At 44.7% G+C, this 13,838-nt stretch overlaps 2 protein-coding genes across 9 annotated transcripts in view; one reads left to right on the forward strand and one right to left on the reverse strand.

Annotated features, from left to right (window-relative positions):
• TTC3 (tetratricopeptide repeat domain 3) overlaps positions 1–4,500 on the reverse strand; it is a 127,592-nt gene extending 123,092 nt beyond the window's left edge. For 2 of the 4 annotated variants that reach the window (XM_019420325.2, XM_019420321.2), the window contains exon 1: positions 4,304–4,480. Coding sequence is in view for 1 of the 4 variants with exons in the window: in XM_019420321.2 (XP_019275866.2) it covers positions 4,304–4,349 (46 nt within the window). In the remaining 3 variants the exon portion in view is untranslated. Of the gene's footprint in view, positions 1–4,303 lie in introns of all 4 variants that reach the window. The other 2 variants (XM_019420323.2, XM_019420328.2) reach the window with 2 other exon arrangements.
• A 70-nt stretch (positions 4,501–4,570) lies between these two features.
• Positions 4,571–13,838, forward strand: part of PIGP (phosphatidylinositol glycan anchor biosynthesis class P) — a 35,677-nt gene continuing 26,409 nt past the window's right edge. For 2 of the 5 annotated variants that reach the window (XR_008422412.1, XR_008422413.1), the window contains exons 1-4: positions 4,591–4,652; positions 5,259–5,362; positions 12,155–12,227; positions 12,763–12,881. Coding sequence is in view for 3 of the 5 variants with exons in the window: in XM_053903083.1 (XP_053759058.1) it covers positions 5,281–5,362; positions 12,155–12,227; positions 12,763–12,881 (274 nt within the window). In the remaining 2 variants the exon portion in view is untranslated. Of the gene's footprint in view, positions 4,653–4,725; positions 4,853–5,258; positions 5,363–12,154; positions 12,228–12,762; positions 12,882–13,838 lie in introns of those variants that run through there. The other 3 variants (XM_053903083.1, XM_053903082.1, XM_019420333.2) reach the window with 3 other exon arrangements.

The following is a 13,838-nucleotide window of genomic DNA, read 5'->3' on the forward strand; positions in this document are numbered from 1 at the left end:
ATAACACAGAGATAGACAAGGAAACAAGTGGCAAAGAAAAAGGGAGCCAGAAACAAACCCATTCTGGTGAACAGAGGGACAATTCCACCTATGGTATGAGGACAGCTGTAGCCACATGGAGGAAAAAAAAATGAATGTGGATCAGTGCCTCACACTATACACAAAAATCAATACCAGATGGATTATGAATTTAAATGTGAAAGACATCATTTTAAAACTTCTAAAAAGAAACATAGGAGAACGTCTTTATAATTCCAAGGCCAGGTAAAGTTTCCAATTAGATTACATTAAAATTAAGAACTTCTGTTCACCAAAATACACCATAAAGAGTAAAAAGACAAGCCATGAACTGGAAGAAGATATTTACAATGCATACAATCAATAAAGGATCACTATTACCCATTTGTTAGTTTTAAAAGACAACAGAAAAATGGGTAAAAGATATGAGCAGGCATGTCACAAAAGGAAAACCGTTCATAAACATATGAAAAGATGCTCAAACTCATTAACAAAGAAACGCAAGTTAAAATCACAATGACACATCATTTCATACCCATTTGATCAGCAAATATAAAGAAATCTGATGATGATAATAAGTGTTGGAGTGGATACAGATCAACCATAACTCTTACACACTGCTCATCCAAGTATATAAATTGACAAAACTGCTAGTCGAAGTACAAGGTGGTACAACCACTTCAGAAAACGATTTGGTAAAGTTGAGCATTCATACCCCATAATCCAGCAATTTCACTTCTAGCAAATAGCTCACCACAGTGGTATTCCAACCTTTTTTTACTCACAAACCACAAAAAATACTTCTAATCATTTCACACTAAGATGACACCTAAAATGCTCAGTCTAAGTTTAAATAATTGCAAAGGATGAATTTCTTGTGACATTTAAAAATAAAGCTGACACATCACTGGCTTAAATTGTTATAAGTATTATTGCATACGACTGATCAACAGTAACTATATACACTGATAATTGAAGGTAAGTGTTAAAATGTACTGCAAATGCAGTCTTGAGGAAATGGGAAGTGCCTGGATTTAAAAAGGCTTTCTCTAACAACATACACTAGATTTTAAATTATCTCTTTGTTTTCCATGGAGTTTTTCCACTTGGAACAATGCCTTCGTCAGACTCCACGTGGATGAGTGGTATGCCTTCCTTATCTAAGGTAGAAGTGCTACTAGGAAAGGTAAGGTGAAAGTGGAAGCAACAGGAGGCCTCTATTACAGGCCTCAGGCATTACCAACGTCAGGAAAGAGTACACATGGAATTTAATCATCTAGAAATGGAGGCATTAATATCCGTGGTGCCCAAGTACTCCCTAGAAATACCTTCATTACTCCCCTGAGGGTCATATACCCCAGCATGAAAATTAGAGAAATTCTTGCAACTGTGTACCAGAAGATATGTATGAAAATTTCGTAATAGCAACACCTAGAAAGAGCCAAAATGTTCATCAAAGAAGAATGCATACACTGTGTTATATTTGCTGTGGAATATTACACAGCCTTAAAAAATGACTTACATCTATACTCAGTATCAGTGATTCTTAGAAACAACATTGAGTGAAACAACCAAGTCTCAGAAAACTGTATCCAGAATTCCTTTTTTTTAACTCAAAAACCATACAATACATTGTTGAGGGATATACACATATCTGGCAAAATTATATTTAAAAAGCAAGAAATGACACCATTCAGGATAGTAGTCACTCTGGAGTTGAGTACATTCGATATTGGTCATTTTGATTCTTGGATTGGGTGTATTGATTGGTGTTCATTTTATTATTTTGCTTCATAACCTGCATATATATTACATATATTTTGTTTTTTATTATCTTTATTTTGTTACATATATTTTGATTGTATCAAATATTACATTAAAAAGGAAAAAAGATTTTTCAAAACCATTCATCGTATTTTAAAAAGCAATTAAATCGCCTCAACTGCCACTAGAGAGGTACATATACATATCACAGAAATTACTAACTTTACATCAACCATAGGTGCAAAATAAATTTTTACTGGAATTGAACTTATGAGGACCACATGAGATAAAGACTGAGCAAATTAGCTGTGAGAGATGAACCCATCTGACACAGAGCTGGAGCAGTAGCCAAGGTGGCTGCAAGCAAATTTAGCCATACACTAAAGTACAAGGAAGCTGGTCAGTAAAGAGAAGACAAAAAAAGTTAAAAGTCTAATAACATAAAATATTAGCAAGGATGTGAGGAAATAAATGGGTGTCCTCACTCAAAACCAGTGAGTGAAAATTAGTACAACCACCTTGAGAGCTTGTGTGATATTTAGTAAATTGAAAATGCACACAACCTATCTAGCAACTCTGCTACAGGTGCATTTCCTAGACAAACTTCCAAATGTGTGCACAAGCAGGCAAGTACAAAGAGGTTTATTGCAGGACTGTTTTAGAGTCAAAAACCAGAAACAACTTCAAAATCCATCAATAAGGAAATGGATAGATTATGGTATATTCATACAATTGAATTCTTTACCAGTAATTAAAATGAACCAAAGGTAACACAATCATCCAATTTATTTGTATATAAATCTCAAAATATTATGCTGATCAAAAAAAGCAAGTTGCAAAAGACACTTATCATTTAACACCGTTAAAATTTAAAACACATACCACTACATATTGTTTACGGATTCACTGTGAATCAAGCATAAAATAGGAACACGGTGGCTGCCTCTAGAGGAGGCGGAGGAGCTCGGAGCACCTCCAATATCTGCAATTTTACTTCTTAAAAAAAAAAAGGATCTGAAGTAAATCTGGCAAAATAATTACATTTGTAAATCTGGGTCATGGACTGGTTAGATCCCCCTACGTATATTATGTGTGAATCATTCCAGAAGTTAAAAAGAAAAAGGGAGATTAGGCAAAGGTAAGAAAACTGAACAAATGAACAGAAATAAACAGACACCAAAACACAGCTTTTGAGCGCAGAGCACGAACCTTTGAGCAAGAGGAGGCGTAGAAGGGTAGGGTCTTTAACGGGTTTGAAGTCTCTTTCCCTGGGTATCCTTGTAATAAATCCCATTTCGCTCAGGATAAAATGCAAATTTCTTGCAATAAAAAAATGTCCTAACTGAAGCTGTAACTATAAGGAAACTGCTCCCAAGGGAGGAGTAAAATCTGTAAGAAGTCTACCTTGACTCCCCTCGCCAGGGTGTTGGGCAGAATCAAGTGACGATTTACGTGAACGCCATAAAACACTACACGAACCGTTAAGTATGATCAAGAATGCCCAGGAACAGCTAAAATATATTTACCCAGCTGGCGTGTACGTATATTTTGGAAGCAGTCTGCAATTGAAGGGCTTTGGGTGTCTAGGGCGCTTCTGGAAAAGGCACTCTGCACGGGTACCCAGCCAAAATTCGCCTACGCCTAGGCTCGATTTTGGGCCCTTGGCTCCCCCCTATTCCATCCCCCAGAACAGGAGGGTTCGACAGGCCACACTTGTCGTCAACACTATAGAGCAGCTGGCCAGACCCGCTGCCGTCTCCCCTCTTCCCACCAGCGTTGGGGGCGGGAGGATGCTTCCAAAAGAAGGGAGGGGGGAGCGTTTCCCTTCCCTGGTCCCTTCCGGGGAAGGAGGCCACCACCCCCCGGACTCGACTGCCATTCTCACGAAAGCAGGTGGCGCAGACGTAAGGCACACAAAACACAGAGGATGGAGCGTGCACGAACGTTCACGAACACTCGCGAACGAAAACGCGCACAAGGGGGAATCATACATTCGACAGGATCCGGGCGCGACACGCGGGCGGGTACACGCTAAGACGCACACCTGGACGGGAGATGCCCCCCAGGACAGGGTCACGACTGCAGAACGCGCGGCCACGCGAGGAGTGGACGCGCACCCCCCCGGCGAGGGACGGTGACACAACGAGGGGCCACCCACACGGGCCACAGGCGCCCACGCCAAGAAGAACGGTCGCGACACAAAGAAGCCGAGAGTGGACACACAGGGCGCGTGATCGCACGCCCGGGCCGAAGGACCCCTCGCCTATCAGGGTTGTCACCCTCCAGACGAGAGTGCGCGGGCGGCAGGGGGATGCGCACACAAAGGGGCTACTCCCACCCTCGCACAGACGCCCGGAGGGGCCCAAGCTTGCAGAAAGGGACCTTAAGGACAAAGGGGACACACCCACTGGGGCCGAAAAAGGCGGCCACACCCCCAGCGCACCGGCACCCCGACCCACGCAGACACACCTCGGGCACCACAGCTAGCGACGCGGGGCGACGCACACACACCCACACTCACCACACACCCACGGGGGGGGTGTGGAGGGCCCCCTCTCCCCGGGCATCTCGGCTGCAGCGCGACAAGGTGACACATCCGGGAGCCCCGCCGCGCGCCAGATGTGCACTCACCGGGGCCCGCCGCCCGCGAGCCTCGGACGCGGGCCGCCGCCGACGCCGCCGCCTCGGGCCCTCCACGTCAGCCGGCGGGCGGGCGGGGAGCGGGAGGCAGCGCAGGCGGCGGGCGTATCACGTGGGCAGCAGCGCGCATGCGTAACCGTGCCCCCCCCCGCCCCCCCCTTCCGCGGGCGGCGAGCGGAGCGATGTAGCTTTCCCCAGTGCTGGCTTGCTGCAAGCCGGCGAGGGTCGCGGTGCGCCTGCGCCTGGGGTGGGGGGGGCAGGCGTGGGGGGAGCGCCATCGCGACCCGGCCTTTCCTTCAGTTTTTCTTCTCTCGCACCCCCACCCCCCCCCCCCCCCCGAGGCTTCCCGGACAGCGCTTGCGCAGGGGACTCGAAGCTGAGGTGGTCGAGCTGTCGGGAGGGGCCTAAGTGGACGCTTCAAGGACCCAAGGTCGAGGGCCAACCCCCACCCCTAGCCTCGAATAAGAAACAAGAAGCTCCTCCGAGAGGGCAGGGTCCGGTCCCGGGTGCCGGGGCCCAAACCTGGGGAGGAGCCCGGCCCTGCCCTGCCCTTCCGCAGGGAAGCGAAGCCTGCAGGGCTGGAGCGGCGTCTGTCCCTCCTCTGCGCTCCCTTCCCCTCAGCTGCAGGGTGTGCGCGCGCACGCGGGGTCCGGGGGCTTGTGCGCGCGTGCAAGCGGTGTGTGTTGGGAGGTGTGTCCGCAGGTTGGCCGCGTGCAGTGGTTTAGGCTAGGGGAAAAAACTGCAGAGGCTGTGCCCATAGCAAAGCAATGAGGCTACGACAGACCAGTGACGAAGGGGAGGAAATCACTGACGATGATTGTGTTTCTTTCCCACAGATTGTCCAAAGCCACAGGGAAAATGGTGGAAAATTCACCGTCGCCATTACCAGAAAGAGCGATTTATGGCTTTGTTCTTTTCTTAAGCTCCCAGTTTGGCTTCAGTAAGTACTTTGATGGCCAGCGCCTTTTTCTGGTGTTCAAGGACAAGGAAATCACTGCATTTGTTCTTAGAATGGGTCCATCTGAACTGTGATTCTTTCTACCTATGTCTTTAAGAAAACCCGAAGGGAAGTTGTGTTTGGTGTTGTGTATGCCAGGCACCAGCGTAAATAGTTTAACTCAACAAATATTTAGATAGCACCAGACAGGACTGCAAAGTGGATAAAACCTGGTCCCAGTGGTCATAGTCTTCTGGACAAGGCAGACGAGTAAATTTACAATTAAGAGTATGAAAAGAGGGGGTGCCTGGGTGGCGCAGTCGGTTAAGCGTCCGACTTCAGCCAGGTCACGATCTCGCGGTCCGTGAGTTCGAGCCCCGCGTCGGGCTCTGGGCTGATGGCTCGGAGCCTGGAGCCTGTTTCCGATTCTGTGTCTCCCTCTCTCTCTGCCCCTCCCCCGTTCATGCTCTGTCTCTCTCTGTCCCAAAAATAAAAATAAAAAACGTTGAAAAAAAAAAAAAAAAAAGAGTGTGAAAAGAGCCATGGGAACCCAGTAGAGCGACATGAAATCAACCTGGGAAATCAGGGTTAGCTTTCTTCCCGACAATAACCAATAAGAAGCAAGACGTGGGAAGGTTTACTTTTTGTTTTTGTTTTTTTTAACGTTAATTTATTATTGAGAGAGACAGAGCATGAGTAGGGGAGGGGCAGAGAGGGAGACACAGAATCCCAAGCAGGCTCCAGGCTCTGAGCTGTCAGCACAGAGCCTGACGCGGGGCTCGAACTCACAAACCACAAGATCATGACCTGAGCCAAAGTGGGACGCTTAACCCGCTGAGCCACTCAGGCGCCCCTAGACGTGGGAAGGTTTTGAATGAAGGGTGTAGAGTGAGTAATTTGGTGTGGGTGCAGCCTGTGGGAGCTAGGAAGTGAAGAGAATTAGGCCAGAGAAGCCATGGGTGCTTCACATCCTGGATCTGGCTCAGTCCCTGGGGAGGATCCGGTTTTCCAGATAAGAAAACTGATGCTCATTGAGACACTAATGTGCCCACGTCACACAGCAGGACCCACATCTCTCCTCTAAAGGATGTGGGGGGATGCCTCGGTGGCTCAGACAGTAAAGCATCTGACTCTTGGTTTTGGCTCGGGTCATGATCTAGTAGCGGTTTTCCTGGGTTTGAGCTCCGCCTCTGCGCTGACAGAACCGGCTTGGGATTCTCTCTCTCTCTCTCTCTCTCTCTCTCTCTCTCTCCCCTCCCTCCCTCCCCCTCCCTCCCTCCCTCCCCCTCCCTCTCTCTCCCTCCCCCTCCCTCTCTCTCCCTCCCCCTCCCTCTCTCTCCCTCCCCCTCCCTCTCTCTCCCTCCCCCTCCCTCTCTCTCCCTCCCCCCTCCCTCCTCTCTCCCTCCCCCCTCCCTCTCTCTCCCTCCCCCTCCCTCTCTCTCCCCTCCCCCTCCCTCTCTCTCCCTCCCCCTCCCTCTCTCTCCCTCCCCCTCCCTCTCTCTCCCTCCCCCTCCCTCTCTCTCCCTCCCCCTCCCTCTCTCTCCCTCCCCCTCCCCCTCTCCCCCTCCCCCCTCCCCCTCTCCCCCTCTCCCCCCTCTCCCCCTCTCCCCCTCTCCCCCCTCTCCCCCTCTCTCCCCCTCCCCCCCCCCTCCCCCTCCCCCTCTCCCCCTCCCCCTCTCCCTCTCCCCCTCTCCCCCTCTCCCCCTGTCTCCCACTTGTGCTGTCTCAAACTTAAAAAAAACTTTTTTTAATAAAAAAAAGGATGCGGGAATTGTGAGGAAAACCTGAGAGAAAATTGGGTGTCCCCATCCAACATCTTGGAATTTTGTAGAAACCAGGGAGGTGAGGGAGTGGTGGTGTTTCTGAACCTTAACTGCATCAGTACAGCCAGCCATGCTTTTGGCTAGGGTAGCGTATGGAGTAAAGATGTTCTAACTTGAGTTCAAATCGTGACTCCTCTAGAGACGAGCTGTGTCACCTGAGACCATTTGCTTAACCTCTTGAACTTCCAGATTCTTCATCTGTGAAAAGGTGGTGGTCAAGTTTACTGAATGTTTATTGCGTGCAAGACAGTCCTGTGAAGTAGATGTTACTATTACTGTCCTCATTTTTAGAACGACAGTCCTGAGGCACAGGGTTTTAGTAATGTGTTCAAGCTAATATACCCTGTAAATGATACAGCTTGGAATTTGAACCCAGACACTGGGTTGACTTCACCCTGCTGCCTCTCACGGGTCTTGTGAGGATTAATTGCTGTGATTTATGCAAAGCAGTTAACATATAGGAACATAATTACTTAAGTGTTAGCTGCTGTTACTATTATCATCAACAACATCATTTTTAAAAATCCCTGTTTTAGTATTAGAAAGATTACAAACTATACAAATAAATAAAGGCAATGACTTTAAGACCTAAATCCAATAATACCCACTACTTTTAATTTTTTGAGAAACCTCCATACGGGTTTTTCAGAGTGGCTGCACCAGGTTGCATTCCCAACAGTATAAGGGCCACACCCCTCGCCAGTATTGCTTGTTTTCTTTAATTCATTTTAGCCATTCTGACCGTGTGAGGTGGTATCTCATTTTAGTTTTGATTTGTACTTCCTTGATGATGGGCCACGTTGGACATCTTTTCATGCATCTGTTAGCCATCTGTATGTCTTCTTTGGAAAAATGTCCATTCTTCCCGTTTTTTTGACTGGATTGTTTGTTTTATGGGTGTTGAGTTTGATAAGTTCTTTATATATTTTCACTACTAACCCATTATCAGATACGTCATTTGTGATTATCTTCTCCCATTTCATAGACTGCGTTATGAGTTTTGTTGATTGTTTCCTTCGCTGTGCAAAAGCTTTTTATCTTGACGAGGTCCCGGTAGTTTATTTTTGCTTTTGTTTCTCTTGCCTCAGGAGACCTATCTAGTAAGAAATTGCTACAGCCCACGACCAAAAAGTAATGCTACAAATTTTTTGAGTACTTACCAGATGCCAGGCACTGTGATAGGCAAAGGAGGAGCAAAACATTCAAAACTTACCTGCTCTCCTAGGGTTTTCATTCTAGTATGGGGAGATAGCCAGTGGACAAATTAAGTAAGTACCACATATATGATGTCAGATGATAACATGTACCATGGGGAAAAATGAAGCAAGAAAGGAGGCTAAGGTTAATGGGAGGAGGTTGTTGTTTTAAATACAGCAATCTGGAAGCACCTCCCTGAGAGATGTGATTTAAGCACAGACGTGAAAAGTGCGAGTTAGCTGTGGGGCAGTCAGGGGAAAAAGTCAGACAGAGAACAGCCAGTACCAGAAGCATTTAGAAGAACGTGCCTATGAGTTTGAGGAACCGATGGAGGTGTAGGCTTGAAGCCTGAGAAAATGAGGTAGAAAGTAATAGGACAGAGGTCAGAGGCTGTACCCAGCAGTTATGATAAAAGAAGGTATTGGGTACAAAGGGATTACATGATTCTCTCTACATTTAAATATTTACTGAATTGAAAACAAGCAATTTTCTTAGTCTGCTTAGGCCACTGTAACAATTCCATAGACTGGAGGCTTAAACAATCAACATTTCTTCCGGTTCTGGAAGCTGGGAGGTGCAAGATCAGGGTAACAGCATGGGTGGTTCTTGGTGAAGGCCCTCCTCCTGGCTTACAGACAGCCACCTTCTTGATGTGTCCTCACAGAGTGGCGAGAGAGCAAGTGGAAGCTCTGGTCTCTTACTTTCCTTACAAGGACACTAATCCCAGCATGGGGCCCCACCCTCATGACCTTTTCTAAACCTAACTACCTCCCAAAGGCCCTGCCTCCAAATACCTCCACATTGGGGATTCTAGCTTCAACATACGAATTTGAGGGAGATATAAACCTTGGTTCCATAACAATAATTATAGATTTTGATAGTAACTTAGAAGGAAATAAAGGGAAATGATAGGAGTCAGGAGGGGGTGGTGGGTGGCACACAGCTGGAACAGCAAGTGATGGAAAACGCCTCATTGGAAAAGAGGGTATTTGAGCCAAGAAATGAATGGAAGAGAAGGAATCATCCATTGAAAGAATCAAATGAAGAACATTCCAGGCAGACAGTAATCACTGCACTCACTGTCAGTGCAAGGGCCCTGAGACTCCACCTAGAGCAGGAGCATTGCGCAGCAGGACTAGACATTGGAGAAGTGAGCAGAATGTTGAAGTCCTTGCAAGAAAGGAGTTTGAATTTTATTCTAAAGGCACTTAATTTATTCTAAGGGTTTGAGCAGGCAAGCAGTATAGTCAGATTTATATCTTTGGAAGATCACTCATTGCTGTGTGGAGAATGACTGCTCACGTGTTCTCAGCCTTGAAATTACTAGACACCCACTCGAAAAACCCGGAGTCGTTCTTCACTTACGCTTTTTCTTCTCCCAACTCATTCATCTGCTCCTGCCGCTGAATCTGGTGGGGCTTTCTACTGCCTCTGCTCTTCCACAGATAGATCCCACACACACAACCATCACAGTGACTCATTTGGGACGCAGACCCAACTCCTCTACTTAAAACCTCTGGTTGGAGTGTAAATGGTTATTTGTCTTCGTAGTTTGCTAGATCTTGAAAGCAAAAAATATATATATATACACACATATATACGTATATGTGTATATATGTGTGTATATATACGTATCTCCGGCTGTCCTCATTGCCTAGAGCATAAAGTCCCAAGTTCCTTGTACAACATATTTCATGATCTGGGACCTGTTCACTTTTCCGGCTTTATCTCTCAGCACTCACAGCCTTATGCTTTATGCCGCACGTACTCTAAACTCCTTAGTTTCCCCCAGAAGCATCACATTCCTCTTCACTTCCGTTTTAACCAATGCTCTTGCTGCTGCCTGAAAGCATAGTATGAACACACTGCATGGGTTCACAGTCCAGCTTAGGCAAGTTACTTAAATTCCCTGTGCTTTGATTTTTCTGTCTGTGGCTTATGAATAACAATAGCATGCACCTCAAAGGATTTGGAAAGGGTCAGACAAGATACTGTATGGGAAGTTCCTGCCATTACATTTGACTCATTTCTGTCTCACACACTAGTTTGTTTTTTTGTTTTGTTTTTAATTTTTTTTTTACATGTATTTATTTTTGAGAGACAGAGCACAAGTTGGGGAGGGGCAGAGAGAGAGAAGGAGACACAGAATCCAAAGCAGGCTCCAGGCTGTCAGCACAGAGCCAGACGCCAGGCTCGAACTCACAAACCATGAGATCATGACCTGAGCTGCAGTCAGATGCTTAACCGACTGAACCACCCAGGCGCCTCTGCATTTCTTTAGTCTTAAAAGCCATCACAAGCTTCAAGCTGGTCCCTTGCCATCTTTTCCTTCTACCATCCAGCCACACTAAATGCCTCACCAGATCCTTCATGCTCTCTCTGTGGATCATGGCAGGGAACATCGTTTTCTCATATTTCCTTCCTTCCTCATCTGCAGGCCCCAATTATATGCATCTTTAATCTGGCGAATCCGCTACTCATTATTTAGGCCCCAGTTTAGTCATTTCTTCCAGGAAATCTTTCCTGACCACTAACATCACCTCCATCCGCACTAGTGTGGGCTAAGGTCCTCATATGTTCTTATGTCGTCTTTTATTACTCATACCACTTAATCATAGTGCAGTGAAAATATCAATTTACTTCTCTCCGTCCCCCTCCCCTAAGTTTTATGCTCGGGGAGGACAGAGGCCATGTCTTTCGGGTTCACCACCGTTTCTCATGCTCCTGATGTAGAATATGACTCATCATCATTGATACCAATAGTTCGAATTTTATCTCTGCCCCTTACCTTGGGCAGATGATGTAACATTTCTAAGATTTCATTTACTCAGCTGTAACAATGACATACACACATAGGATTGTTTTAAGGATTAAATTAAATACTGCATGTGAAATGGTTAGCCAACAGTGAGTGCTTGGAGGTTGACTATTGTTTTTACACATTAACAACAGTAAAGGGTGCCACAAAGACTCCACTTGAGGGAAATAAGATTGTATTCTGGGAGATGGGGCAGAAGCCCAACAGGTAGTGGGTCCAAACAAGGGTAGTAGATACGTTCACCTTTTGAGCAACAAGTGTCTGTAATCATTTCAACCCTGTGGGGACGAAGTGTTGAACAGCTACTGTATATAAGGCAAATTGCTAGGTTCTGTAAGGATCACAGTAACAGCTAAGATGTGATTTATATCCTGGGGAGCCTGGGTGGCTCAGTCAGTTAAGCAACTGACTCTTGATTTCAGCTCATCAACTGACTCTTGATGTCACTGTTGATGGATGGGACTAAGCCCAACATTGGGCTCTGCGTTGGGCTCTGTGCTGACCCCATGGAGCCTGCTTAGGATTATCTTTCTCCTCTCTCTCTGCCCCTCCCTCCCTCAGACACATGTGCTCTCTCTCAGAATAAATAAACATTTTTTTAAAAAGTGATTTCTGACCTTACATTGCTTAAAATATAGTATAAGACTTAAGACATGTTTTAAAACAAAAAAGACTAATGGTAGGGGAAGAGTAGCTTAATGAGTATAGAGTTTTAGATTTGCAAGATGGTAAAGTTCTAGAGATCCATTTCACAGCAATGGAAATATACTACTTTAACTTGTTGTAAGTATCATAGGAATGATACAGATAAGGAGCTAGAAGACTGAAGGGAAAGAAAAGTCATTTTTGAGGTGATCAGGGAACCTTCAAAGGAGGTTTTGTGTTATCTAAACCTTGATAGATTAGATACATGCCTTACTAACTTCTCTTTTTTCTTTTTGTTCCCCTTTTCTGCAGTACTATATCTTGTGTGGGCTTTTATTCCTGAAACTTGGCTAAACTCCTTAGGCTTAACCTACTGGCCTCAAAAGTAAGTTTAATGATTTTCTTAAATAAAAATGTATTAATGCTGTTTCTCAGGATCATAGTTTTTCCTTTAGACTTCCCAAATCTTAAATATTTATTCTTTTAAGATCCATAAAAAGCCATATAGAAATCTAAAGCTTTTTAAAGGACATCACTGATACACCTTTAGTTAAAAATGGTGAGGTGGACACAACATCATTATCTCCATTTCCTCCTGACATCTTGCTCAGGTAACACTACAGAAAAAAACATTTTAAGGTATAAACCCTTGGGAACAAATAATGGGATAGCAGGTAAGAAGTATCAACAGAATTTAAGGAAATGGATTGCAGGTAGGTGAGTGGTAACTGACTTAGTTTCCACTTTTTCCATGTTGCTATGGTATGGAATGATACAGTATTGCAGCTTTTCATCATGAGACCTTGTAGAACGATTTGTCTAATCAAAAATAAAATTCAAAAAGCATGTTACCTTGGTGATGGACTCTTGAGAATGATGACTTTTTAGGCAGTTACCTACTTTAATATTTTCTTCTGCAGGTATTGGGCGATTGCATTGCCCGTCTACCTCCTCATTACTATAGTAATCGGTTATGTACTCTTGTTTGGAATAAACATGATGAGTACCTCTCCACTCAACTCCATTCATACGATCACAGGTAAATGTACCTCAGAGGGAAGTGTGGGGGAATGGAAGAGAAAGAGTCAGCAGTTTTATCAAGAAAAGCAACCGAGAATAGGCTACAGTAGGTGACACACACTGGCCCAGTAAAAAGAACCTGGGAGAAATAAATACAAAGTTATACCAGAGGAGATGTGTACATGGCAGAAATAAATTCTAAATCTGCTGTTTATAGCATGTGTATTTTCCCATAAAGACCACAAGTACATAATATATTCCTTAGCAACTGTTCATGAGAAAAACAAATTTTATCCTAAACAGGCAGTGTTGATCAAGGCAGGCAAATCGTTCCATGTAGACCTTGTCTAGGAGAGCAATGTGACAGTGTGCCCCCTCCTCAGGACCCTTGTGTCCATCTGACCCCAGTTCTGTAGATAAAGAGCCACAGCAGGTTTCTGTAGTTTTTTAAAATTCCCTTAAGTCTGACGATCAAAGTAAATTCCTGAGCTTGCTCAGATTGTAAGAAGTGTTTTTTATTATACTTATGGTATTAATCACACCATATTGCTTGGTATGATTTTTTTTAACTTTTCAAAGCTTTTGTTTCATGAGTCTCTACAATATATTTTGAACCAGTTACAGTATTTTTATATTTCTTTTCTGAGAACCTACTGTATTTCCTGAATTCTTGCCTGGAATTACCGCAAATAGACAATTTGTACAAAGGGGATGTCGTTAAGTTTGCATGAATGATTTAATAGTTTGGGGATATTGGGTTAAATCTGTTTTCCAAGCCTCAGTCTAATTCTGTCCCTATGAGAAGTGTGCAAGTGGGACTTTAACCATCACTGTACAGTTGAATGAAATATTAATTTCTTACCCTAGTTAGATATAGAAAGGACTTTCCTGATTTTTATTCCAGTTGGGACATTTCTTTTAAAGAGAGCATTCAAGTAGTCTTAATTATGTTAACATGGTGTTTATTATTATGCAG

This window comes from Panthera pardus, unplaced genomic scaffold (assembly GCF_024362965.1).
Source record: "Panthera pardus isolate Hobbes unplaced genomic scaffold, ASM2436296v1 HiC_scaffold_16, whole genome shotgun sequence".
NCBI classification, from domain to species: domain Eukaryota; kingdom Metazoa; phylum Chordata; class Mammalia; order Carnivora; family Felidae; genus Panthera; species Panthera pardus.